Here is a 27,636-nt window from a genome sequence, read left to right as displayed (position 1 = left end):
CTCTGAAACCACCAGGAAGAGGCTGAGTTGCGTCAGTAGGTCTAGCTCATAAGGCACGCTTTCGCTGTACACAATATAAGGGAAATCAAGCATAACTTTTCAAGCATTTTGGTGTTCTAACAGTGTTTGGAACTAATGGACTTCTTTCAATGTCCTGGCAAATGGCAGCCTGCAAGACCTATATGGTGTCACAGGATGTGGGTGCCTTAATTTTATCCCCGTTTTGCAGAGCACTAGTCTGTACTTAGCAAACCAGCTCTCAGCTTGCATTCTAAGCCAGCGCCTTCCCGTTCCCATGGCAAGGCTGCCTGTCAACCCGCAAATGAGTAAACTTCCTCACTGAGGTAAGGTGAATAGTAGCAACGTACATAAATATTAACACTTCAGCCTACATCACTTGAAAACACAGAATTTTGCAAAACTAAACTACCAGAAAGTGTAGTTGCCCAAATGAGTCATCTTTCATTTTTAGCGTACTACTTTAGCTACAAAGCACTACACAAGCAGCATCTACAATGACACAAGCATCATGGTGCATCACAGTATGAAAGAGTTATTCTCTAAGAAATAAGACTGTTTGTAGTTTACCTTCTATGAGCATCACACTGTACACAGAAAATCCAGTGCTGTTCTGGATTAGGATGAACACAGTTGCCCAGTAAAAACATCCAAAGAATTTTTTCCTTTTGTACTTCTCCTATTGCTGTTTCAACTATTCTTTAATTACTGAAAGTTCATTGATCTAAAGTCCAAAGAGCCACCCTTAAAACAATGATTGCTGTAGTACACTGACTGCCTCCACTATGGCAAATGATGCTTAGGGAGTTGTTGTTTTTTTATTTTTATTGTACGTTCATATTCATAAGTCCTTCAAGAAATTTTGGGTGAATCCCACATCATTCAGGTCTGAATCTTACTTCCTAAGAACAACATTCACAAGCTTTATGCAAAATTCTTTCCTAAAATAAATTCTAGCATCAAAAAACCAACAACAAAAAATACCAAAAGGCAACAGATCCCATTTCTTCTCTTCCCCACTGATCACAGAAGCAAACACTCTGTGATGTTACACTGCTGTGCCCCCTTTCCCACACCACTATCAGATCGTAGCCAACCCTAGTTTTAACGTTGTCCTATATTTTCAAGCAGTGAACAGGAATCTCTCCAGGGATGACTGCATGACAACTTTGTCAAAAGGCGGCTTTAGTCTGTTTGATCGTTCCTGTTACTGTTCAACAATCTAGCAGATGCACAGAGTTATTCACAGCTTTTCTCATACACTGGAATAATTTGTTAATTTATTATGGTTTATGTTGTCTCCTGAATTAGTTTCTTCTTCATTTTGGTAATAATGACTTTGAATTTTACCTACACAGTTGATATTTAGTTAACATCACTTCAGATGGATTTCCAGCTTCAGAAGAACACCTCTCATACCTAAAAAACCACTCATAACTCAGCTTTAGCTTTTTCCCTGGCTCTACTGCTCATTCTCCATTTAGGCTCAGGCAACACTTGCACAGCACGTTAACATAATTTCCTTACAGGTTCTAGGTTTTCAGTTTATATTTTATAGTCTCTTTCAGTTCATTCTAGAATGCTTTCTCCTAGAGCTAACTTCCAAACACTTGTCCCAGAGAATACTATTGCTCATATTCTGCAGAAATAGCACTGGGGATTTCAGGAGTGATGTAACATTTACTCTGTTTAAATTATACCTAGAAGATAGCATATTTATTTGCAAGACATTACATACATGTAACATCCTCACATCTCTCACTCTCTCATAGCAAGTGTGCACAGATTTTTGTAAGATTGACTCCAAATACCTAGTTAAAAGACAGGATGCTCTTCATGGTAAATCTCTACCTTGCCTAAAACTGTGCAAGGAGTCCTTTGGTTAGATATACTGGGAGCTTGATCAACTAAGTGAATTAACTTTGTTTCTTTGTATAACCATTTTCCAGTCTAACTTAGTGGTACTTACATGAGACTATGACAGCTTGATTACTGTGCACTTCCAAGGCAATGGGAATGAAGGAAATGGAGAAGGATTTTTCAGACTAACTTTAAAATTGACTGAGGTAAAACCAAATTACTGCATCTGCATATTGTTACCTGTGCTTTTCTGAAAGAAGAATCTATTCTCTGGTAAAAAGTATCAGTTACAACATGACATTAAACTAAGTCCATATTTAGATAAAAAGTGATGACTCACTGCAACAAAAGCAATGCAATCACTGGAAAAATGACACATTGCCAAACAGGCTTGGACACAGTATGGTAAGAGGCATCCAAGTGGCCTCAGATTTCATCCTTAATGTATCAATAGAAATGTATGACTATCTCTATATCAACAAACCTGAAAGCACCACCAAGATTACAGGTCTAGACGAAGCATACCAGACACCAAAGGGGAAGCACCTCCACCTGCCATATGCTGGTCCCCAGATAAAGCAAGCCTAAATCTGCAGGAAAGAAGGGAGCAGTAACATGTGCCAGGATGTCCCCCTGGACAGTCAGAGGGCCAAGGCTGCAAGGGGCAGCTTAGAGCATATTACTAACTGCAGAAGAGATCCAGTCAAAGATGTTTACACCTGAGCATTTCACATCATATATCTTACCTACCTTATAATTTTTTAAGGATTTTTTCTTATTTCATAACTTGCATTATCAAGCTTTTGAAAAAGATTCCTATCAATACAAACAGTTTCTTTAATTTAAATTTAAAAACCCCAATAAATAATTCTTTCTGTCAGTTTAATAGAATTATGAAAATCAGAGAACAGCAAAAAATCATTTGATTTCAATAAAGTTGCCCTGACAGATCATAAGTGTCATTGAAAATAAGGGTTCCTACCCTGAATTAAAGGTATATTTATACTAAAAAATAGAGAAGGTTCATTCTGATTAGTTATTAGTCTGCTAGACAAAGCTAGTGCAATGGACCTGGATGTGTTCTTGAAACGCCTCTAGCCTTGTAAGCCAAGAAAGCAGCAGGAATTGGGTTTTGCAGAAGATTAACAACCCTTGCATCTCCAGAGAATCCTTCGAATCCCCCCAGATCTGGAGATCCGTACTGTATGATGTTTAAACCTCTTTTTTTTTTTTTTTTTTTCTCCTGTAGCATGCAGACAAATCCTGTCCAAGTTGAGAAACTCTAAGGAATCTTTCCGACTTGTCTATTTTCCTCATAGCAAGGCTTCATAGATGAAGAACGCATGAGCTGGGCTGGTGCTTGCCAATTTGATCATTACATTAATAAATGCATCAAAAGCAATATTAAAAACAGGTACCAGTAAGTCTATAAACACTGGACACTTAATATTAAATCTAATTATTATTAGGAAAAAATCATCAAAGAACTGAAATTCAGAAAGCATTTTGGATATTATAACAACAGCAGGCATGTGAAAAGTGAGTGTACCATAAAGATAATGAGCAGAGAGACCAAGCTAGGATCTATTTGCAATCAAACTGGTTTCTTCTCCAGCAACTGCATTGTGAATCTTCTAGATGGAATCTGCGGAAGAAACTAACATCCAACACTTCAAATACTCAGCATCACACACTGTCAGTCATTCCCAGCATTCTTCATTATGAGTGAAATCTCCTGTCTCAGTGTGAGGAGAAGTCATAGGGATTTGGGTTTGAGTTTGTTTTTGAGATAAAAGCTTTGAAGCACTTTTTGTTCTGAAATATAGCATTACAATGAATTTCATGACCGATCATTTCCCTAATGATCACATTTCCTGTAGCGAGACTTCTCATCTGCCTCTATGGCTGCACCAACACTGCAACCACATGCACTCTGCAACATCTTCCACCTCCAGTGAAAAAGCTATTATATGCGCACAGATAGAAAGAGGACTCAAAGAGATCTGTCACTCTGACCTAAGACATAGATTAGGAGTCTACATCACCAGGACAGCTGAACTGGTTTGATTTTGTGTTTGGAGTTCTTTTACGATGAGAGTAGATGGTATATTTTTTAGAAATCTGTCTCACTAAGACCTATCATGGTAGCCTTGATCATGTTAACTCTCATTTGCATTTGCTTTCTGCAGCACCACAATAATTCCAGATCATAAAATTAAATGCAGCTCCTAAATGTACTGACCTCTGCTGAAAAATTACTAATGCATTATTGCTATTTCCCTGCTCTTGATTTACTCATTCTTCAGAACATTTGAAAGGTGCCACCCTTTGATGTTACCCAACTGCCCAAGCAACTCTTTTATTTGTGCTTTAATTTGATACCCCTGCCTTGATGTAGACAGAAATTTTCTTCTGAAGCTGACAGCCATCTTCTCCCAGAAAGAAGGATTAATACCCTCATATCTTCCTCCACTAGTCTTTACTGAATATCAGATTAAGTCCTTGTGTCCACCCTTTGCTAGGGTGACAAATACTTTATGCAAAAATTAATGCAGGGTTTCTGCAACTAGCTGAGGTGACATACAGGCCTCCCACCGCTTTGCTGATCGACTAACTAGATTCATTAAATGAATGATTTTGCACAATAATCAACGTTACACTCTCCTTTTGCATTGTTCAGTACGACTTTTTGCTTGAGTTTGCTACAAAATATGTGACTTCCTTTATGAAATAACAGTCAAACAAGCAACTAAAAGTTTGAATTCAAAAATGTTCCTTCTTGTGTCTTCATTTCCCCTGCTTTGCTGCTTCTTGCTGAGCAAAAGTCCCAGAGTACTTCTTTCTGTCCAACAACTTTCCAGGTGACCTTTCTGAAGTGACCTCTCCGAATCTGTTTCCATTTAACTGAGGAATAATGACTTTTCTTTGCTGAAGTGTTTTGAGTTCTGTTATAACAGCAAGATATTTATGAAGGGGCATTGAAGTCCATTTATGAAGCAGAAATATTTTATATCAGCTCTACAAGATGAGAATTCGCTATGATAAACAGGTGTCCAAAGGCTCTTTTCTTTTACATTTCATTTAATAACTAATGTTTATCAGGACTTACTAAAATAAATACGTAGTCCGATTTCTGCTAATACATACTGTTCCCTCTAATGACACAAATATTTTGCAAGGTAGGATTGTAATGAAAAATATTTTATTGTTATTTTAAGGAAATTACGTTTCTTTGTCTCACCTGTAAGAGAAAAATGACAGTCACTGACATTATGTTTCACTCAAACCCACTTATATGTATATGGAATAATCAAGGATCAGGTATATTCCTGAATGCAGAAATCTATTCTAAACCCTTCAGTATGTAGGAAGAGTTACTGTATTTCTACTTACGCACATAAAAGCTCACAGTATAAAGGACTATCATCCCATTAACAGTATGGGAATTCTGAATAGTGGCTATACAGTGGCTAAGGGATCAAGATTTGTGTGTCTAGCCTGATAGTGATGTATTTTACTTTCTCTATAAAGAATCTCACTGAAGTTGGCCGAAATTTAAACTAGTGAATAACTCTTTGTTTTCTCAAAAGCATAGATTTAAATAAGTAAAATTAGTAAAATCTTAGTAACATTTATTTTAAAGACAAGCTATTTTGTCGCAGACAAATCTCTCACAAACTTAGTTTGAAAGCTTCACCAGGTAAGAATTTTCTGAAGGGACACTATAATCATTTCAGTAGCACAGCTCTAACCATTATTAAGGTATGAATGAGATGATTTCCTGACTGGAAAAAGAATGTATTTTTCTTAATCAGACATTGCTTCTTCCCCTCTGCATTCGTTCTGCACAATACGCTTACTCTCTAGAGAAGAGAGACATTCTCGGTGCCTTATCTGAGCAAGAATTCCTCCCCCTCCCCTTTAAGAATTGCCTTTAAATTTTGTTAAAAGTGGAAGAATGACAGTATTCTGCCTACACTTCCTGGAAACTCAGCCTAGGCCTGTGTGTCTGCTTTTATCAAAATATCCATCAAAGGTCAGGTAATTTTCCATACTCATCTAGAGACAAAGATGCTACCTATCTTGATGAATCAATTCAAGAGTGTTAGTGCTTCTCCTCAAAATGAATCAGATATAGTCACTTAAAAAATGAAGGACATTATTTCCATGACTAGAAGTGTGGTCAGAATTACGATCTTATCAGATGCCACAGCTTCTTCCCTGGCTTTGGATTCGGTGACTGAGCCAAGGGACCAAGCAGCAAATCAGTCAGTAGTGGCTAACTAGTCAGCAGAGCTAAGCTCTGCACTAGTTCTGGTGGCTATCAGAAAGTATGAGGTCAATTAGGGAGCATGGGATACCAAGTGTTAGTTTGGGGAAGAAAAAAAAAAAAAAAAAAAAAAAAAAAAGAAGCTATCTTCATGCTACCAGTGAAGAAATGCTGGAGATAAACCATTTTCATCCTCTTTAGGCTAACATGTAAAATGGTGATCATGCCTTCAGTACTTTTTTTTTTTACTCCTTACATAGGAAATAAATCCCCTTATATATTATAAAAAAAACAAACCATGCTGTTTGTTTTAGCATCAGGACTGCGGTTACTACTACAAGTTATTAATATGTCAGCACATTCATTGTAAGCCATTTCAAAGGTCAAAATTTCACAGAATGGTAGGGGTTGGAAGGGACCTCTGGAGATCATCTAGTCCAACCCCTCCTGGCAGAGCAGGACCACCCAGAGCAGGTCACACAGGAACCCACGTCTAGGCAGGTTTTGAATGTCTCCAGAGCAGGAGATTCCACAACCTCCCTGGGCAGCCTGTTCCAGTGCTCTGTCACCCTCAGAATAAAGATGTTTTTCCCCATGTTGAATTGGAACTTCCTGTGCTCCATTTCCAAAACATATAAGGGATTTAGGACACTAATGATCCTAAAAAAAAATTCTCTCAGCTACTCCAGCAACAATACAAAGAAACTTGCTGAAATCAGTTTTTGCTGTGGGGATCCTAATGTGACCCAAAGAGACCAAAATATTTTCTTTTATTACTTCCTTCTTATCTCGGTGTTACAGCAGTAGCAGTAACACAGAATTTGCTTGACAACTTAAAAAGACTTGAAATAGTCAACAAATCAGTTTTTTTTTTTCTCCTCAAACATCTCTTAAACCTGAGCAAAGATATCAAATATTTCTATACAATATTTTGCACTTAGATTCTCTACTAACATCCACTTCACGGGTGTTGATGCTGAATAAGGATATAAAAATAAAGACCAGAGCTCAAAACAGATACAATGTGATGGTTTTTCAATAGGATCTTCCTCCTACTTCCATGTCAATTCTATGCTCCATTAAATGGGAGCTACCTTTTGTCCAAACTGAAGCAACGCATTCTGAAATTGTAATTCCACATTTCCTGACGTCACACAGATCGAATGGATATCGTTGTAAACATTATCAATATTCATGCCATCTACTTTAAATGTGGCATCTACTTTAAAACAACATTTAAAGCGCTTTGCCAAATAAATAACATCAACAAATGCAATGTTGAGTTTGATACCAACAATTGAAAACAATACAAAAATAATAGTAAAACTAATATGATACAAGTCAGTTTCATGGTCATAAGTACAACAGAAAAAATTCTAATCCTCAGAAATAAGTAGGAAATACATCTACCAATGGGTTGCCCTTTGTCAAGAAGTGCAGGAATGTGGCAGGTTTGGCACCACGCTACTGCAAATAACCGAATATTTAACAAGACATCTCTAAGTGTTTTTACAAAAGCAAACAAACAAACAACGACAAGAAAAACACATCAACAAAACAAAACAGAATTCCAGTAGTAGTTCTTCAATTCTGTTCCAAACATTGGAAGGGTAGCTATGAAAAATCTTGACTTGCTTTGTTTACAATATTGCCCGAAGAAAGCACAGCATTACACCCCGGAAAGTCACAGATATGTATGACTTTCACAATGTACAGTGACTATTTTATAATAAGATGATGCACACGTAAGCTGTTCCAAAAGACATTGTCTGGGGACCAAAGGTAATTATTCGAGAGTTGGGAAATATCCCTTTGTACTGCCAGTGCAAAGCTCTAGTTCTTTTTCTTTCCTAACACTTACAAACATTCACTGAGATCTTTCATTCTGTGATCGCAGACTGCTCTTTTGATCCAGCACAAAAATGCTCCAGACCTTGTGGTGAAGATACTTTTTGCCTTCAGAGCTAATTCTGTGCATGAGCCATGGAGTTAGTGAGGCAGGGGACCACAAAAAAAAAAAAAAAAAAAAAAAAATCTCACAGCTCAGTAGTCTTTGTCCATACTACTAGTATAACAGGATTGTATTCCAGCTTTTGTCATAGAATTCTTGTGCAATGTTACAAAACCTACTTATTCTAATTTTTCCATACAACAGCCATTAATTATTGGTCTGCATTTAACAGGTTCTTATCTTAATTATACCAATCTGATTCACAGAAGTGGTGACCTTTCAAAACTGCAAATTAACTGAAGTAAGGGGTGCTTTAAAGAGTATGGTGCTTGTTTCAGATTAAGCTTTCCAAATCAATAGATTGTTCTTTGTGCTCTTTGGGTTGTTTCGTCATTACAAATAAGAAAATCAGTATGTACATAGCATCTAGCTATGGAAGATGAGCACCATCATCAAAAAGCTTAAGAAGAAACTAATGTTTCTAGCTGCAGAAGGTTTTGAATAATAATTCCATAAATACAGCCTGAACTATACACTGAGCAACACACTGAATATATTTTCATTCTCTATACAGAGAAGACAATTCTGTAGTGGAAAAATGGTACGTGACAGTGAAAACTGCCATAACATACAGAGACAAGGCTACTTCCTGAAAAGTGGGCACTTAACTTCATGACCTCCATGTGTCTCTGTACATGTGATTTCCTAGTTTTTAAAAACATCCCCCACCCTCAAAAAAAAAAATAATCTGGAACTCTATGAAAGGGCAGAATGCTGTTCTCCCCAGGGTTTAACAGCAGGATTGGGCTGTGTGTATCTCCTTGCTCAGATCCATCCCTTGGGGCTAAGGGAGTACTGATAGCATTGGGAGATTTTTATCTTCTGTGTAGGACAGTGCTAGAAGAGCTTCATCAATGAGTTTTGCAGATATTTGCTAACAGCACAGAAGTGGTGAAACTCAGGGACTTTGGCTGCTATCTTAGGCCTTGCAGCATGCTGTAGAGGCACTCTATCAGGTTTTTTTGCCTCTCTCTCTCCCCTTTCCTTCAGCTGCTCTGTTCCCCACTGCCACCTCAGTCCCATCATCCAGTCTCTTCTCTCAAACCAGTTTCCTCATCCTTCCTCTGATGCCTTGGGCTAGCAATAGCTGTACCATCGCATCCAGACTCCCTGTCCCACAACACTGATCTCCCTCCATTTGGCTTCATATCTGATCAGAACTTCTTTCTGAATGTTAATTCTTATAACTACAGAAAATTTCACTAAAGACCGCAATTGTATCCACTAACATTTTAAAGATCTGACATGACCCATAAATTAGAAGATGTGTCACTCTATCAATCGTTGCAGTGCTTTTTGAAGACTACCATAAAGATCTTAAGTGATTTTTTCAAAAAGGACGTAGGGTTACATACCTGTTTCCTGTTACCTGCGGTGGCTCATTGCCACAAGGACAAGCCGACATAACAGATAGAGCTCAGATTTTACAGAAAGACAATATTATTGAACAGTTATTATGCAATAGATCAGCTTCATTCAAGACTCTACTCACAGCTGTATCTTATAATCAACTGCTGTAATATCAAACACAGCCATTCCAAACCCTTACCATTCCATAAGAAATCTTTTCACTCAAACTTACAGCCATCTAGAACCCAAAAGTCCTTATGACCCTGAACTCCAACTCAGCAAATTAATCACAACCAATTCCACACACACAAGAAAAAACCACGACGCTGTAGAGTTCAATAAATATTTTGAAATATATTCTAGACTGTAATATAGATCCAGGTCACACTTGAATTAATTGCAACTAATTCCCAGAGGCTGTGTCTACAGAGTTCAGCATCTGATATTCAGGAAATACGATGTCATTCTTTGCAACCCTGAAGATAAGTTTTGTATTTCTTTCTCCTTGATTTTTTCAAGAGAAAAGAGTTATAGTGTGATTTTTTTAAAAGTCTAAATAAATCTGTCAGGGCAATTACGGATAAAAATTAATTTATTATTGTTATTACTATCTATGACCACTTAGATATGAGAATGTTGAATGCGACATAAAAATTTCCTGAACTGAACAGAACATGATCACCCTTTTTCATGTAAAGATGCTGTTCATGTAAGCTCATCTCCTGCAGAGAGAGTATGTGCTACAAGAAATGAGAATCACAAGGGTGAGATTATATGCTCTCCCATACAAGAGTGTGTGTTTGTAACTTATCATCTACACATTCTGTTGTTTGTTTACCATATTTCACTCACTGGTGAGAGAATGCAATATGTTAATGAAAGGATTAAAGAGCCGGAGAAAATAATCACAGCAAATAAATATAGCGCCTTTGTATGTAACCTGATTTTTTTATTGTTTCTATATAGCAAGAGAGGATCTTTGGAGAACTGTAATGTTTTACCTGCAACAGTTTTGTCATTAAAAGTTGTCTTCCAGGAGTATGTGCATCAGTTGTCACGTAAAGAAGTTATAAGAACACAGTGTAAGACCTGCAATACATGGACCTATGTAGGAGAGTCTATTTTGGATCCAGGGAATAATTTATTCAGTTGTAAGCTGCTTCAAATAAGATGGTATATGTCCCTTTTGCAGAAAAGGAAATAAATAGCACAGGGGATTATGCAAGCTCTTTGGCTGAGCACATATGCTATTATTACTTTTTCCCCTATCTTCCTTTCCTCTTGCCTCTATACCATTCCTTTTTAAGATATATCCATGTTGTCCAGAATCAGATCACAAACCCTTTGAGGACAAGATCATATTTCATCCTACATTTGTGCAGCACCTGGCCCAACAAGAATGCTTGATCATGACTGTGGCCATCAGCCCTACTGCACACACAGGTCAGGCAGTCACACACACACACACAGCAGCGGTTCCTTCCTGACTTTCCGAGTGCTCAGTATTCACAACTTCAGAAAAGGTTTCAGAAATTATTAACTTGCAGCTGCACACTCCAATTTTTTACATCATCTCAGTGACCAACATATGGAGGTCTTCTTAAAATCTGATCGTTTTCTTCTATGAAAAATCAGTCTCAAGTGGTTTGGAGATTACAGTCAAAACCTAGGGTGTATCCTCCAAACAGCTTTCTCAGGGTACCTAACAGGAAAGCAGAACTTTGAGTTTGAAGACCTCCAGTAGGTTAAAAAAAAAAAGTGGGCTTTATTTTCCTGTTCTAACATAAAGCCAAATAAAATTAAACAAAATACAGTTAAAAAAAACCCACAAAGATAAAATAAACTCTGTAAAATACTTGAAATCCTTTTCAGACTTTCCACTGAGGTCACCATTGAGGTGAGACTTAGGTGAGCAGCAACTCTATCACGAAGAGAAACAGAGAGCATCAACTGCAGAGAGAGCAGCCAAAAATGGCGTATCTGACATGCTCTGTGTTATTCAAATGTCTTCATTGCTCAGTGAAGAGTGTTTTTTAGAAGCTGTGGTTTGCAAGCAATCCTTCCCTTGCCATTTAAGGCATGCTCCTGCAATGACGACATGCTTGTTGACATCTCTGGAGCAGAATCACTTCCACGTTGTATATGACTCTCTTCCCAACAATAACTCAAAAACTTAAACCAGCTACTGCGCCAAACACTCATCTGTTTATTCAGGGTGGTACAAAACTGCATCATAGTAGGCCCTTAAGCTCAGCATTAATCACAGCAGGAAGACAAGTGCAGGTGTCTTTTTTATTAACTTTTGGAATAATCTGATCCTCAAATCTTGGAATTTTTGTGGGACCTTTTCTCCTGAACTCATCTGTGATTTCTAATGGATATAATACATGCTGTGTTGGTTAAAAAGGCATCTGTAGGTGATATTTCCATAAACAGCATGCCTCTATAAATACTATCTTACTACACATTAAAACTTATTTATTTTATCACTTCAAAATGTTCATGGACAAACCACCCAATCTTCAGAAAAGTAGAAAGTGCTAAATTCAGGAGGCCAGACATAACAGGATTTTATGAAAGTTTCATCTCTGAATATTACAAAATCTCTAAGTATTACAAAACCTCAATCCATTAATATCAAGGATAAATAACTACAGATCTCACATTCATTTCCTTCAACTGCCTCCCTCATTTTCAGCACCATTCCACTGTAAACCTTCCAAACTGTAAGTTGACACTGGGTTAAGCTGTTATTATTCCTAACATTTTCTAAGAGTGAGAGTGAGTGTGTTGGGCAGCCCTCAGAAACATTTATTTCTAAGTCATTTGATTAGCAGACTAGGATAGAAAAATCAGAAATGCTACTAAGTTGTTCTAACGCATATTTTTTACTGCTGTTTCACATCTTTCCCTCAAACCTCAACCATATTTCATACTTCAGATGAACACACTAGACTGCAGGTGTGTAGAGGATGTAGAAAAGTCTTTCAGTTCTGTTGAGGCAGCACAGTTGAGCACAAATGCATTAATGAAACTGCAAACAAGGCCAAGTATTTTCATGTACTTATCGGGCAGTCCCATGTATCATGTGTTATACTTCCACTCACACACAGAGATACATGACACAGACATGCATATTCACACACATTATTTGGGGATAAGGGAACTTGTATATTGCTTACAAGACACCTAGGGCAATCTCGTCAATGATACCGGGGATCAAGTAATAAAAGTTAAACATAATTTTAAAAATATATGTTTCATGATCATTTAAATTCTTCCAAAAAAAGAATGATATGAATAAAGAAATCCTCCAGCTATTCTATCCAAAACTCATTAAAACCAAAAGATTTCTCTAAGATGTATATTCATGTGATGCTGCATTCATTTTAGATATCGGAAGTTTATCTCAAAAAGATTAACTAAACTGCTGCAGTAGCAACATCGATCATCTCTCCTTCAATTATGCAAGCGTATGATTTCAAATTGTATGCCAACGGAGTCAGCTTGGCCTGCATTTCTCTAGGACAGTTGGTTTATGCTTATAAATGCTACTCCTGAGACTCCTAAAACACCTAATTTACTAGATAGGCTCACTATTGTGTTTACCACTAAGTGTGGAGGATGCTTTGTAAGATGAAGACTTTTGCAGCTCTGGTCTGTTTAGCACACCTTCTCGTCTCATCTGCAGACACTGGAAGTAAAAAGCTGTCAGTCCTGTTCTTGTGTCTCACAAGGACTCATTGACCAACTTCAGTTATTTCACACAACATTGGTTAAAATGGAGACTACAGTTGATGTGATCATGGTTTAGAGAATTTCAGATTTTCTGAAGTTAAGCACAGTATGGGTTGTTCTTACTCATCACAAAAGTATCGGCTCCCTATTGACAATACTGCTTTAGGACCGAGAACACAGTAGAAATTTTTGCACAAGTCATTTGTTTCATAGTTTTCACTTTCTTTGCTTAGATACACTCTTCAAAATACTCCAATGCATAACCAGTTTCTTCAGATTAATTTGTGGTGGTTTACAGATTGCAAGAACTAAGCGTCTCTCAGAATATTGAAGGAATTACGATTCTACATTTTGCAACAAGGCAAGCGCTACTACCTTCGGCTTAACAGATGATGAAACTGAGATCTGGAGAAATGAAAACGACTTAACACTTCACACCATGAGTTTGAGACAGCCTAGACTGCAGGTGATTTGTGTCTCTTAGACCTTATTCTAGAAGCTTGACTATGCTCTGCATTTATCTTGCCCATTTTCCCACCTGCATATGTCTTAACTCACAAGCATCCAGAAACAGTTCAGGGACTAATACTATCTTAAATATTCCATTCACAGCTTCTGCAATGTATATGATCACCTGGAAAGGCTTTACTAGCCATATATTTTTGTATCATCTCAGCTGAGGCCCTGATTGTACTACATTTCCCTGCATGTAAAACCTTTCACCTCCTATAGGACATAGATGCTCCATTTAACTAACTATTTCCTTATATGTTGTATAGAAAGCTTCATTGTATGGCTTCCTTTTTCTATGAGACAGCTAGTTTGATTATTTCTTTCTGCCGGGAAAAGAATGTATTTCAAAAGGCAATTAAAAATATTGCTCCATGGAGTCCACATTTTTTCAACAACAAAAAAAGTCATTCATGCACAACAAAAGATACCTCTAGAGGTCTGTGCAGGGCGGTGGGATTATGAATGAAGAGCAGGCAGATTGTAAGAGAAGTCTTTGAAACTAGAGAATAGAAACCTAAGCAAGCAGACTAGCCGAGGAGGCACTGACACAGAGGGAATAACTGGAAGAACAGTACTGCAAAGTAGTGGTATAAAAGAATAGAAGAGTGGATCCTGTTAGCTATACAACACTATGGATAACATAAGCTGGCACTGAAGTGCTCACAGCTAGTTTCTAAAATCCTGGCACTAAAGGCCTCAAACTGCTTTACTTGAAAGGGAAAGAAGCCTGAAAATAGATAAAATGCTGTAACAGTTACTGAAACACCAGTGAACAAGATCTGTTTGCAAGTGTATGGCTAGCCTGGAAATACATCAGGACACACAGTACAACAGTCTGAGAGAACAATAAAGTTGCAGGGGAAAAAAAGCTTTCACAACTGTATCAGTTATTTTAGTCAAGATATTTACAGGAGGAAGTCAGAGTTTTGCCACATTAAAACTTCTTACTATTTTTTGCACAAAACTGCTTCAGGGCCTAAATTGAGCTTTGAAAAGAGTAAACTATTCTCCCTCAAAACATATTGGATGCTCTGACTTCATAAGTTTGTCTGAAAGAAATAACTGCTTGATTTCTAGCTATACACAACTAAAGATGAATAAATGCGAACAGCAGACATCTTTGCACGACGCAGAAAGCGGCAGAGCTCAGGCACAACCACTGTTTCCCAGGCAGGTCTGGCAGTCACAGCCCAGCAGAGCGCTCAAAGGGCACATCTGTCCTGAGCAGGACACAGATATCCAGTCCACACCTATCTAAGCTGTGGCATTCCTGTAACACTTGTGTTCTTGCTAGGGCTTAAAAGGAGTTTACTCACAGCCACGAAGGAGTTCGCTCGCAGCCACAAAGAGCTGAACTGAGGCTAGCAAGTCTTGCCCAGCACGTGACACTTTCCTGCAGTGCCTCTCGTTCCTCTGCTGTCTTGGGTGCCACATCCGCAGCCACTCTCGTGATGTGCTCCCCTGTGGTCCTCAACCCTAGGGCTGGCAGCATGGGAGAAACAGCCACCCAAACAAAGAGGAATGACAGTGGCAAGACTCAGGGCAAGTCTGTGCTGCAAAACACAGGGTAATGCAGACATTCAAGCTGACTCTAAACGAGGTATTTGGATGACTATGAAAAGAAGTCAAGCCATGACAGCAGAAAGTTCATCGTGGGTTAATTTGCTCTGCCTTCGTGGTGGGCCAGATGTATGCTTATGAATATTAACTCTTAAAACTAGATCAAGAATGTGAACAGAGGACAGAATGTTTTCATGGCCTGCTGTTCTCTTTTTCTTGCTCCCAGCATGGTATAGTATATATCACAACGCAGCCACACAGCAAAACAAAACCGGGTAGTTTTCATGCACTATATGCAATGTATTCACAACTTCAGCGTGGAGAGTGCCTACTTGTTTAACACGTACACATGCTCCCAGGGAGCCAGGTAGTTCTGCAGATAGGTCACAGGAGTCAGAAAAACAGAGCTTAATTCCTGGTACTCCGAACATTTCAAAAAGTCACTTCATTCTGTTACCTCACCCTGCTTCTTTGCCCTTATCTCATTATATATGCAATGCTTCTAACCAACTGACTGTTGATATCTTCTTCAGAACCTAAATATATAAATATAAGTTCACCAAATTAAAACTAAAACTAAAGGAAGAGGTTCCAACATACTATGCCACCAAGAGCTGCATTTTCTTTAGAACTGGCGTCTGCACGGGCAGTTTTGCAGCTTTAGATCTATACTGGTAAAACATTCTCCGTATCTCAGTATACTGATGTGAGAGAACACAGAATAACTAGCAAATGTCTTTTCCATACTATGTACGAAAGACCCATTAGTCCAGAATCAATGTCTCTTTCCCTATCCACAGTTAAAATCAATATACCACATCAACAACCCAGCCATCTGCTGGGTTTGTTATGTTTGTGCAGGTCTAGGGGAATGGGTAAAGAAAATTACATATTTAGTCCAAATCACTAGCTAATTTTGTCCAGAAACCATGTAATTATGCTAGTGTGCTGCTGTGCTCTGATTAACAAGTGTCCTGCTGGTGGCTTAGGTACAACACCAGGATGAAACTGAGCAGCTTCTAGTTTAGAAGCGGCTTGCCCAGGAAGCGAGCAGGGCTGCCTGGACCTCTCTGCATACACAATCTCTCTCTGTTGGTTTTGAATAAAGTATTCGAACTGTGCAAGATGTGAAAAGCAGGCAATTTGTTTCAAATTATTAAGAGGTCCCTGAGTTCAGGACTCTGGGGTGTGAATATTAGAAAGGCTTAAGTGCACCACTAAAAAAAAAATAAAAAAAATATTATACAGTCAGAACGTGCATGAGGGCATCCATAAGAGGAAAACATAAGAGGCAGTGCTCCAAAATCTTTACTTCACTTTCTTCTGCTTTAACACCTATCCCTCCTGCCACAGCAATTCCCTTTATCCTTTGTCCTACATTGGCATAAAGCAAGCCAATATTACTAAGTTCCACTATTCAATAATTACGTCTCCCAGACTCTTTCCAAAGGGATAGACCAATCTGCAAAAAAGCTTTTCACAGAAAGTCAAAGCCATAGGATGATCTATGCTGACGCTAATGCCTGTGCAAAGGAAACATAACACCTTCAGGTGGAAACCTCCACAGCTGTTGCGCCTGGAGATCTCAAGGCCCCAGATTTTGTGTGTCTGCTGAAGCTTGGCACTTTTAACTTGGAAAAGAAAAAAAAGTCACACCCAAAACTATCAAGCAATTATTTCATTTCCTGAAATAAAGGAAGTGGCTCAGAAGTGGGTGAAGGCTTTTGAAAGCTGTCAAATTGCTAATACTTTTGTAGAGGGTGGAGGAGGAACCTGAATTAATGATTTAATGGAAAAAAAAAAAAAAAATGCTTGTCCTGCAAGCACTTCTTTTTCTTTTTTCTAAATGGAAGCAAAAGGAGGTTTTTGGTTAGGTTTGTCTTTTTTTTTTTTTTTTGGGGGGGGGAGGTGGTCTTTTTTTATTTGTTTTAGGGTTAATATTGGGTTGTTGGGGGGAGTTGGTTTGATTTTGTTTTGAGGGTTATTTTTTTTTCTTAAACAGGCATTGATGCATTGTATCAGGTATGTTAACATAACTTCTTTGATTGGGAAGTCAGCCTAGATATTAGGAAGTTTTATGTTATCAATCTTACAGCAAAGATTTTAAGAAGCACACATCTGGCAACTAAAGCTTTTGGTAAAGCTAGCTATTCCATGTAGGTAGAGATGAAAGACTAACAGTGCACAAAACACTGATGAATTTAATGGGGTGCTTCAGCAGTGCAAACGCTTACAAGGACAGATCGAACTCCAAGTTCGGTGTTTATTGGTACCATATAACAGTATGTATAGCTACATCCACAAATACTCATCTATTTCTTACCAGGATAACCAGCCGGATACATGCCTTCTATTTGGGGGATTTACATAGTGAAAAGGCCTTGTAGGCTGTCCTTTTAACTTTTCATCGGTTTGTTTGTTTGAATACGCTTGAAAGTGGCTTGGCGATTACAGGAAATTTGAGATGTTTTATAGGATGTCTGCTTTTGTGGTGGAAGTCAGACAACCTTAACATTTTTCCTGCTAGAACTTCATAATCACTAGGTACAATAGCTTTTTGGATAACAATAATAATAACAGCAGCAATAACACCACCACCACCATGACCAGTAAACCCAAAGCCCACTCAACACTTACTAACAAGTGCCTGAAAATTCTTCTTGCCGTAAAACCAAAACCTACACCATCTTTTCTGCATATTGATCCCCCATTAACAACATCCTCCCTAGAAGACTGCCCCATTGGCCACAGCTACAGGGCAGAGTAATCTACACAGCAAAGATGAAGTATAATGGTTCTATCACCGTGACAGGAGAATCAGTCTCTGTGCCAAACTACATGGTGAAAACAAGGTCTATTAGGCTGAATACTTGGTACTACAGCATGAGACTGTTAATTGCTTTAAGTATACTAGAAAGGAGTTAAAACTTATAACTTCTTTGAGGATCCTCTGTTTAATAAAAGTATGTAGAGAGAAACTGGCTCAAGCTAAACTACGGTATGTGAACAGAGAAAATAACTATCACTTGAAATAGAATGCTGCTACCCCTCTTTCCATCTTCCAGCCCTCTCTGTTAGCTAACACATCGGCTGACTGTGGAGGTGGCTGAGAGCAGACAGTAACTTGCCCTTTCTGGAGAAAAGAGAGCGGTAGGAAGTCTCAGAAAGACTTATAAAATGGAAAGTAGGACAGCAGATTTTTTAAAAATTTAAAAAAAAAAAAAAAAAAAGAGAGAGAGAACAGGAAAAGCAAGAGATTTTGTTCTTTTCTTCTAGAGTACAGCATTCACTTGTTTTCTTATAATATCCAACAGCTACCAACCAGATTTATTCAGTACTGCCTCTCTTCAGAGACTTTGAAGGACAAGAGGACTAATGCTCAGGCTTCAAATGCTTTTCTTAGCTGGTTATCAACTAAAGGCAAATCTTTTTCCTGCTTACATCAGTATAAACCTGGAGTTACTGTAGTGACATGATGATAGAAACATGCATAAATTCCGTGTATGTGAAAAGAGGTTTCAGCCCTGCGTATAATTTGCTGCCATTTCAGAATATGTGTCAAGCCACTTTTTACGGTAACATTACTTTAGAGAAAAGCTTTTGTATCTACCGTCAACTGTCCCAAATTACATTAACTAGCTAAACTGACAGAAGGTACATATATAAAGAATGCTGCAATGTTCTTTTCAGGAAAATATTTTCTTAAAAATAGGTCCATTTTTGTATTTATTATATAAAGTACTATCTCAAAGTTAATTGCTTTTCTTGCTACTCACATTATCTGTCACATCTAGCATGTTTTGCAAGATCAACCTCTTGGGCTCTATCTTTCTCTTATAAAATTAAAAAAAAAGTCAAGTGACAAATTCATCTGTAGTGGGGTAATTAGACAACTAAAATTCCGAAGGGTCTTTAAGAATACAGTTTTATTAAATAAATAAATAAATAAAATCTTATTAAATTAATATAAAATAAGTAATTTCCAGATTGTAGAGATTTACTTACAACGTTTAGATTTTTTTACTAACCCCTCTGCAGTAAAAATCAAAGTTTGAGGAACTGTAAGCAGATTCTGAGATCAGGGAGTGGCTAAAAAGGATGGGAAGATTTTTTTCTTGAAGGATTTAAACACAGAAAACAAAGTACTGCATTCTGAGACGAAACTAAACATAAAAACCATATTGAACAGGTTCACATAACAGATCTAACTGTACTCTTTTTAAAATACAACTATAAATCTTCTTTTTTTTTTTTAAACGGCTCGTATAACTCTCATGTATGACCACGCGGAAGACATTTTAGCCTTGTCTATTATGCATTAATCTTCCTGATCTAGGCTCCGACACCATTGCATAAAATTGTATTATAGTTTCTATATTATTGTAGATGTTATTTCTACACTCCACAAAGCTTTTAATTTGTTTTACAGAGGACATTCAGGGATCAAAATGAGAGAAAGAAATATCAGTTGCTACCTACCTTTGCCAAAAGCATCCTGTCTCAGAAATGCAACGCCAAAAGCTAGGAGTTTAAGCCACAAAAACATGATTATTTCTGGAAATCAGGCGTATCCTTATGAAACAGCATGTGTCTCTCTCTGGAAAGTAAAACAAGTGTTATCTGTCTGCAAAAGAATTTCTCAGCAAAACTTGAACCAAAAAGCAGAATAACTAGGCACATACATTGCACTGCCTGCTTATCTGTGAAGGAGTTGCTTCCTCTGTTACCCCAAACTAACCACTTGCAAACTCGCTATGCACTTCAATGATGTCAGAGACAATTACTTCTTCAAAAAAAAATTCTTTCAGTTTCCAGGAAGTCAAGAGGGTTTTTCTTAAGTTGCTACAGTAATGCTCAGCTTCCTTAATTCAAACGAAATAGATTATTTCAGCCATTTCTTTCTACTGAGGAGCTAAACAAGACTTAACTTTTCAAAGGACTGGATTTAACAAAGTCATTCTTTCTCTTCATATTCACTTTTCTATTGCGTATATTCACTGAGTCCCTTTATGTTATGGATGCTTCTTGAGATTTCTGCTGAGAGAAAGAGAAACCTAAACCATCAGCCAACAAAACCCTTATACTGGCAACGAGGTGTTCATAAAAAGATGCATCCTCAAGTGAAGTGACTGCTGATGAAATGAAAACCCTTTAAACATGGGATGTATTTCTGAATCTTCCTGCAAGTGTGCAATTCTAGGTATGACAGTAATACACAACAAATGGATAAAAGAAGTCTTATTTCTGTTTTCTGTAACATTCACTTCCTAATTAGACAGCTCAATGTAATTCTTTACCATGATAGTGCCAGAGGATCTTGGTCCCTTTCCTGGAGCTGGTGCAAGGTACACCAAAGACATTTTTCCTCACTGCATGCAATGAGATCGTACTCAACAACTTAATAAAAAATGCCCGTTATATAGTAGATTACAAAGGGAATAGATGTTGGGATAGCTTCTCTTATTGGAGGTTTCAAAGGTTTTAAAAGAACCAGCAGAGTGCTGTCACAAGATAGATAAAGAAGGGAAGAGAATATATTTGTGCTTATTCTTCATAAGTCCTTTGGAGAATTCCTAAGCATCACTCAGAAAAAAGCTGCACAAATTCACACAATAATTCAGAGATGACATGAGTGAATCAAACTCCTCACAAGATCAAACTTAGCTTCTATACGTCCAACTTCAAGTCTTATACCACAGGCCAAAGTCATAGAATCATAGAATGGTTTGGGTTGGAAAGGACCTTAAAGATCACCTAGTTCCAACCCCTCTGCCATGAGCAGGGACAACTTCCACTAGACCAGGTTGCTCAAATCTTAGCTTCCATTAAGAGGTATGTCTTCTGTACAAACTGACTGTAATAATAATTATATTATAAACGGTGTTCAGAACAAAACTGACATAGTGATATCACTCTGACACTCCAGAGGCTCTGACTTTCATACACAGTAATTTTATCACCTTGGAGTTGTCATAAATCAAATTTGGACTATAGCCATACATTGTCTGCAGCACTGACATCTTAGTCCCTGTTATCCTAGACAAAACCAGGATAACAGAATGGCTGAAGCATGCCATCTGATGAATAGATGCATGACATCCCATGGAAAATAAAGGCTTTCACAAAGAACCAGGCTCTATTTCTATGCATCCTTCCCCAGCAGTTTTATACAACCTCCACTCAACTTTTCAAGCTGTGTCCCCCAGACAAATTCCTTCACAGTGGACCTTTGCTGGCCGTGTCATATTTACATAGCCTCCATAGCACTTAAATATTGCAATATGTCATATATATTATTTAGTGCTAATATCACACACTCTAGCCATCATACCATTCAGGTATAATATTGTTACTCTCATTTAACAGTTGAGAAACTATAAACCATCAACTGTTAAAATTACTGACCAAACTTATAAATGAGAGTCATGGAGGATTCAGAGACTCAAACCATATTATTGCAAGTCTCAGTGAAGTGCTAAGAAAAACCTCTCTTTCCGAGAGCGGATCCTTCAATCAGCAAATTGTTTCAGTGCCTGTTTTCTGGCAGTGAACCGTTGCCCTGTAACTGAGAGAGAACAAACACCTTCACAGAAATTACACAGTGTCTTTGATTTCCGATTAGTCTCAGATATTTTAATATACTGCTTATGGTGCATTTGAAATATAAATCTCAGTAGTCTGCATATTTGACATTTGTCTATATGGACAACTGAGGAAGCAATAAAGGATATCATGGTACTAAAACACTGGCTTTTCAAACACTCTAATCAAGAAGCCAATATTTTAACTGAGAGATGCTATGTGCATTTTAGTCACTAAGTCCTCAAAACAGCTGCAGACCTGGCCTAAGAAGGAGGAAGGGTGTGACAAAAAGCAAGCTCTTTCAAGATTTCTCCCTTTGTAATAAGCCTCTGAAAGCAGGTAATTATCAACTACATACACAAAGCTATAAGTTGCACAAAAGAAAGTTCAGATTTAAGGAAAAAACCCATAGAATCAGCCAAAGGGAATCAGTATACTCTGCTAGCATTTTCATTAGTCAGAAAAACCTAAATGTCACGGGGTATAAAGCTATGTGTATTGGAGGACTTCAGAACTGACAGAGCAATCTCAGCTCTACTGATTAACAAAGGAGGGCAGTTTAGTCCCTGTCAGCCACAGGGAAGGTCAGGAAATGGTTGTTGTAGACTTGCTGAGTGGAAAACATGGTCCATAAAAGCAGTTGCTCCACAAAAAGAAAGAGAAGAAGATGGTTTGAAGGGGAAATTCCTACAGCATAGGGCTGGCTGATGGCCAGGATATAAACACTTCTGTTTCACTCTTCTGTCAAGGAGAGGTTGCTTGGTTTTGCTAGCTAAGATCACTGCGTTGCGAGCAAGTCAAACAGACTACAAAGGATGGAAATTTCAGTTCTAGTGCGGTTCAGACCCGTGCTGAAAGCGATACTATAAAGATGCTATAGTGGCATTTTACACTCATCATCTTATTCTGAGCTCCATATCACATAGGTTCGGCGTGCAGCTTTCTATAAATTAATATATTATGGCTACGTCAATGTATTTACACCACATACTTTATTTCCTATTCATAGCTCACCCAGAATTAATGACAAATATGCTTAAGGCTGTTAGAACACATGAAGTCTTTTCCCAAACATAAACTGCAGTCTTATTCCCAAGGATAAACCCCAGTCCCCACTTTTGGGGGAGTGGAAAGGGATTAATTTACTTGCAGATTAAGCAATAGGCTATTAAAATAAATCCTTTCTCAAGACACAGACTTCATTTTTAATCAGCCAAATGATGATGTCAGTATGTAACTAAAGCAGTACACTGCCCCAGCACTGGAAAGAATCAAAGCCAGAACCATCAATTTGTACTATTAAGGATTTCTAAAATGACATTAAAAAAACATGTAGATGCTTAAGTTACCCATCTCTTTGGAAGTCTGTCTCTTTTGTAAGTTATGAAAACAGTCAAAATACCCAAAACAAAGAAACAAACACAAAAAACCCTGTAAGAAACAAATCTTTCCTTGTCTGATTCACCTTGCGATACAGTAGATTTGTTAAATTACCATAAATGTCTCCATATTCTGTGCAGTTAAACACCAGCTCAAAGGGCAGTTATATCACAATTGCAATAAAATTCTAAAAATATAAAGTGTCAATAGCAATCAGTTTTCCTTCTGCTTTACATCTGAAGCCTTTGGAAAAAAAATCATGAATCCATGCTTCCTGCTTTGTACAAAAAATTTTAAAGAATAAAGCCCTTGAAATATAGAGGGAAAAAAAAGGGAATTCAAAGAAAGAATTAAAGCAGTATGTCCTTGCTCCAGATGAGTTGCAAATATTGTTATGAAGCAATTCACATTTTACATTAAAATACATGGAAATCATAATCATTAAATAATTAGATTCATTCTGTACTAATTAAAGTGGTTTATGACATAAATGTTTGCTTTGACACTTTTGGCATTTGAAAATATTTCTATGCTGAAGCTATCATACATTTGCAGATAAATTAACCATCCCCAATCTAGTCTAAACCTTTTGTTTTGTTTTGTTTTGTTTTTAAAAAAAAAGACTGGAAAGGCAAACAACAAATGAAACAAGCTCACAAGAAATAACAGAAACATAAACCAAGTTGCATTTCAGAACTAGCTAATATTTTACAGGAATATATGCAGGCTATATTCAGCTTCAACACCCACAATACACCACAACTGGTTTTGATTGACAGTTGCAAAAAAAAAAAGTTTGGCTTTACTGTGAGTGTGAAACTAAGTTTCAAAGAAACATTCTATTAGATTCTGTATATTCAGATACTCTCTCCTTCAAACAGATGATGTAAGGAGAGAGAAAAATCAAATTATTCTGTGGAAAGACGAGATGAAAATCCCCACTCTTTTAGATTTGCACTGATGTACACATGACTCAGATGTCCCACATGAGAATAATTGTTTAATAAGGAGATGATCATAAAGATACCATCAATCCTCACTCCCAATTCTCTTTCTCTCCCACTTTGGTAGTCCTTGGATAGGTCTAATAAATGCTTACAGTATTTGACACAAGCCCTTGAACCAAGGATGCCCCTCTGGCAGGAAAGTATTTCCCTTCTAACCTGTCCTAACCTGTCTAACATGTCCAGAGTGACTTGAGTTAGATGGAAAGATGAGTCACCGCACAGATGGACCATTCAGTGCCAGCCCTAAACTGCTTCCCTAAATGGGGGAAGGGGGAAGGCAACTGTTCCTGCTCCCAGGGCTGAGTTGTAGCCCTAGGCCTAGTCAATTGCCCCCATGGTTAGGCCAGGAGGGAGGTCTGGTTCTGTCAATGCTAATGAGAGCACAGAATCAGAGCAAGGAGTTGGGATCCCGAAAACACTACACACGCCTATCCTCCTGAACAATCTCTCGTAACACGTCAGGCAAAAATCCCGTAGTTACTCAGTGACTGATCCTAGATACTGCAAAAGCTCTGCCCAGATCCCAAACAATCTTAGAGCTTGCTGAGAGAGATCAAGATCTCTAATAGCCTCCAAAGCCACTGCCAACTTCCTTACTACCAGGAGGTGTTTCTGTAGGTGTTTTGTAAGTTGTGCTGCACAAAGGCGTCAAATCACAGGGTGCACTGGGCATGGTGTGATCCTCAAACACTACTACACAAAGCATTTCACATTTTTTGCTTCTGAAGGCATCATTACCTTGTAGTGGTCCTGCTTGGCCAGGTCTTATCACACTGTGTAGGCAAAAGCAAGGCAGAGGAAGAGAAAATTCATGTGAACATGATTGTTTCTGGTGGTTAAGCCGATTTCCTTTCCCAGAGTATTTCACTGACTTTCCAACAAAACCAAGTGGACAGCGTGGGCTGTACCTGCTCGTGCAGGAACTCACAGGGAATTAAGTCACCCAAGAAGGCAATTGTACTCAAGTGGGAAACCTGCAAAAAGGGGGCACATCTAAGAAAGGGGAAGGATGAGCAACAACTTTTTACTCAAAAAGGTACCTACGTCGGCCAAATAAATACAAGCCCTTCTCCACAGCTCCCTGCTCTACAATAGCTTTGCTAGCAGGTGGTTCAGGGGGTGTGGCATCTTGCTCTTTTCAGTATAGACTCTTGCCTTATTTCCTCCCTCACTATGTAAGAGTGACATCTGTATCTGCATGTGTGTGAGAGAGGGAGAGGGAGCACGCATGGCACCTCTGCCCCAGAACAACTCCATCATATGCTAATGAGGCTAAAAAAACCCCTATTGTTCTTTGGGAAGAAGCCAAGGAGCTGGTTCCTATTGCAATGAAGCATAGAGGAAAGTAGAGAATAACCATAAACCCCACCACTATTTACCCTAGAGGCAGGGAAAGCACAAACTTTTCATCCATGTAAGCAACACTGAGACTTCCTTCTTCCACCCCACAGAATGCTCCCAAAACCGTTCCCTGTCTTCACCTGGTACAGCAGGGCTGGGAGGAAACAGACTGCAAAGATGGAGGGAAGGCAAGAGTCGCAGTAATCGGGGTATGAGCAGTGTTTTCATACAGCCACAAGCCAAATAAAAGTTTGTGTCAGGTCGGATTGTCACAGGTTGCCCCCAAAAGACTGGGCCACCCTGTATCTGCCATCAGGTATCAAATAGCAGCCGAGCTTACCCCGCACGCTAACACCCACAGGGCCTGTGCCACCCAAAAGCTATCATTCCTGGTGCTTGCTCTGTTCAGTGCCATAACAACTGTGACTGAAAGATGCCAATGAAACTGCACTCTTTTTGTTCCCTTTTCGTACGATTTCACACTGCTCAGTTTCACCCTGTGTTCATTTCCCTAAGAGTTTAGCCAAATAATGATGGGGCATTCATTTCCCTCACCCAACACAAGTTCCAAATCCAGAATTTCAAAGTCAATACGATGTTTCACTTTGGCATTAAATGCAAAGAATTGTAACTAGGTTGATTTTTATTTATTTATTTATTTTAATTCCAGCAACGGTATTCTCCACTGGAACCTAAACCTGATACCGTTTTGTGTTAATGAGTTTACAAAATGTTGTATACATTAGTTTTCACAAGAAATGTATTCTTGAGAACCCACCTTTGTTTTCTTTTTGTCCAGTGGCCTTGAAAGAATATAGCATGCAACTCTATAAAGATTAAATTCTCTACATAGTCCATACATCACTTGGATCTAAAATTATGCAGACTTTCTTTGTTTTGCATAATTTTCCTTCCATGGAAGTCAGCTCACATAGCTCAGCTCAGTTACACCAATATTTTGCACATCAGAATTAAGTAGTTCCACAGAATCTGAAGGCACACACCTTAGCAAACACTAATGGACGCAGGATAAATTCATCCCAAGGGCAACTCTGTTTAAATCAAGGGAGCTACCTCCATAATGCATTTCATCCTGTAAAATTAATTTGACAGCCTTACCATGAAAATATTGTTTGTGCTAGAGAATGTGTGTTATAATAGTCTTAAATTTTTGTTGAATATTTGCTAAGGAATCTATTTTGCACATACTTTTCCAGGCTTCTCTGCAATTGCCAAGAACTATTTCTTGAAGAAAACATTTTTACTTAATATGTCATATTGGATCAGATTATTTTAAGGTCAAGAGTAAACAATACAGCTCTTTGTGCAGGCATACTGCTATGCTGCTACCAACCCTCAGGCAATGATGATTTGACATCTTCACTTCATATGTTGCCTGCATGATCTTGGCTGTACCTGCTCAGGACAGAGATCGTATTTTGGTATCCCTGAGGCACTATTCACAATCTGGCCCAAAATGAGCGATAAATCTGTGATAAACTCTCAGAAGTGCCAGGCACTTAATTCTTGCTTACACATAAAATCATCCCAGGATAACACTAGGCACAGTTATTGTGAAATGGGTGTTGTTGAATAGCTCTGTTTAACTGGCCCCTTAGAATTTGCTGCCCTTAGACAGTGGCAGCACACCCATAAGCAGAGTCTGAATATCTGCTCCTGCTCCTGGTTTTGAATGAGTGCTGGATGCTGAGAACAGCTCAGGATTTAACTTCATGCACAGTGTTCAAAAATTGCACAATGAACGAGTTCATTTTACATTATGAAACATCGAACAAACTTATTTACTCATAGTGTCTTCCTTCCGTCATCCAGTTTGAAAGGGAAAGTGAAAAGGACTGACAACATTTATTTCAATATTTGCTGCCCATGGACCACTCCTTGTTGAACACTCATTGACCACTCCTTCAACAATGGCAGATTTTTCCTTCTCTTGGTCCAATTCTCCTTTTTTTTCCTAGTTTCATTTCTCCTAATACTAACCTCTG

General features: G+C 38.3%; 1 protein-coding gene across 1 annotated transcript in view; it reads right to left on the bottom strand.

Moving 5' to 3' along the window:
- The window catches only part of PTPRC (protein tyrosine phosphatase receptor type C), a 66,828-nt gene extending 46,936 nt beyond the window's left edge, over positions 1-19,892 (bottom strand). The window contains exon 1 of the mRNA XM_086462578.1: positions 19,800-19,892. Within this exon, the coding sequence (XP_086318704.1) occupies positions 19,800-19,866 (67 nt within the window). The 5' untranslated portion in view covers positions 19,867-19,892. The remainder of the gene's footprint in view (positions 1-19,799) is intronic.
- Between the last annotated feature and the right edge of the window lie 7,744 nt (positions 19,893-27,636).

The sequence above is a fragment of the Leptosomus discolor genome, chromosome 3 (genome assembly GCF_034619465.1).
Source record: "Leptosomus discolor isolate bLepDis1 chromosome 3, bLepDis1.hap2, whole genome shotgun sequence".
NCBI classification, from domain to species: domain Eukaryota; kingdom Metazoa; phylum Chordata; class Aves; order Leptosomiformes; family Leptosomidae; genus Leptosomus; species Leptosomus discolor.
Note: the sequence above shows the minus strand (reverse complement) of the source record. Positions and strands in the feature narration are given on the sequence as shown.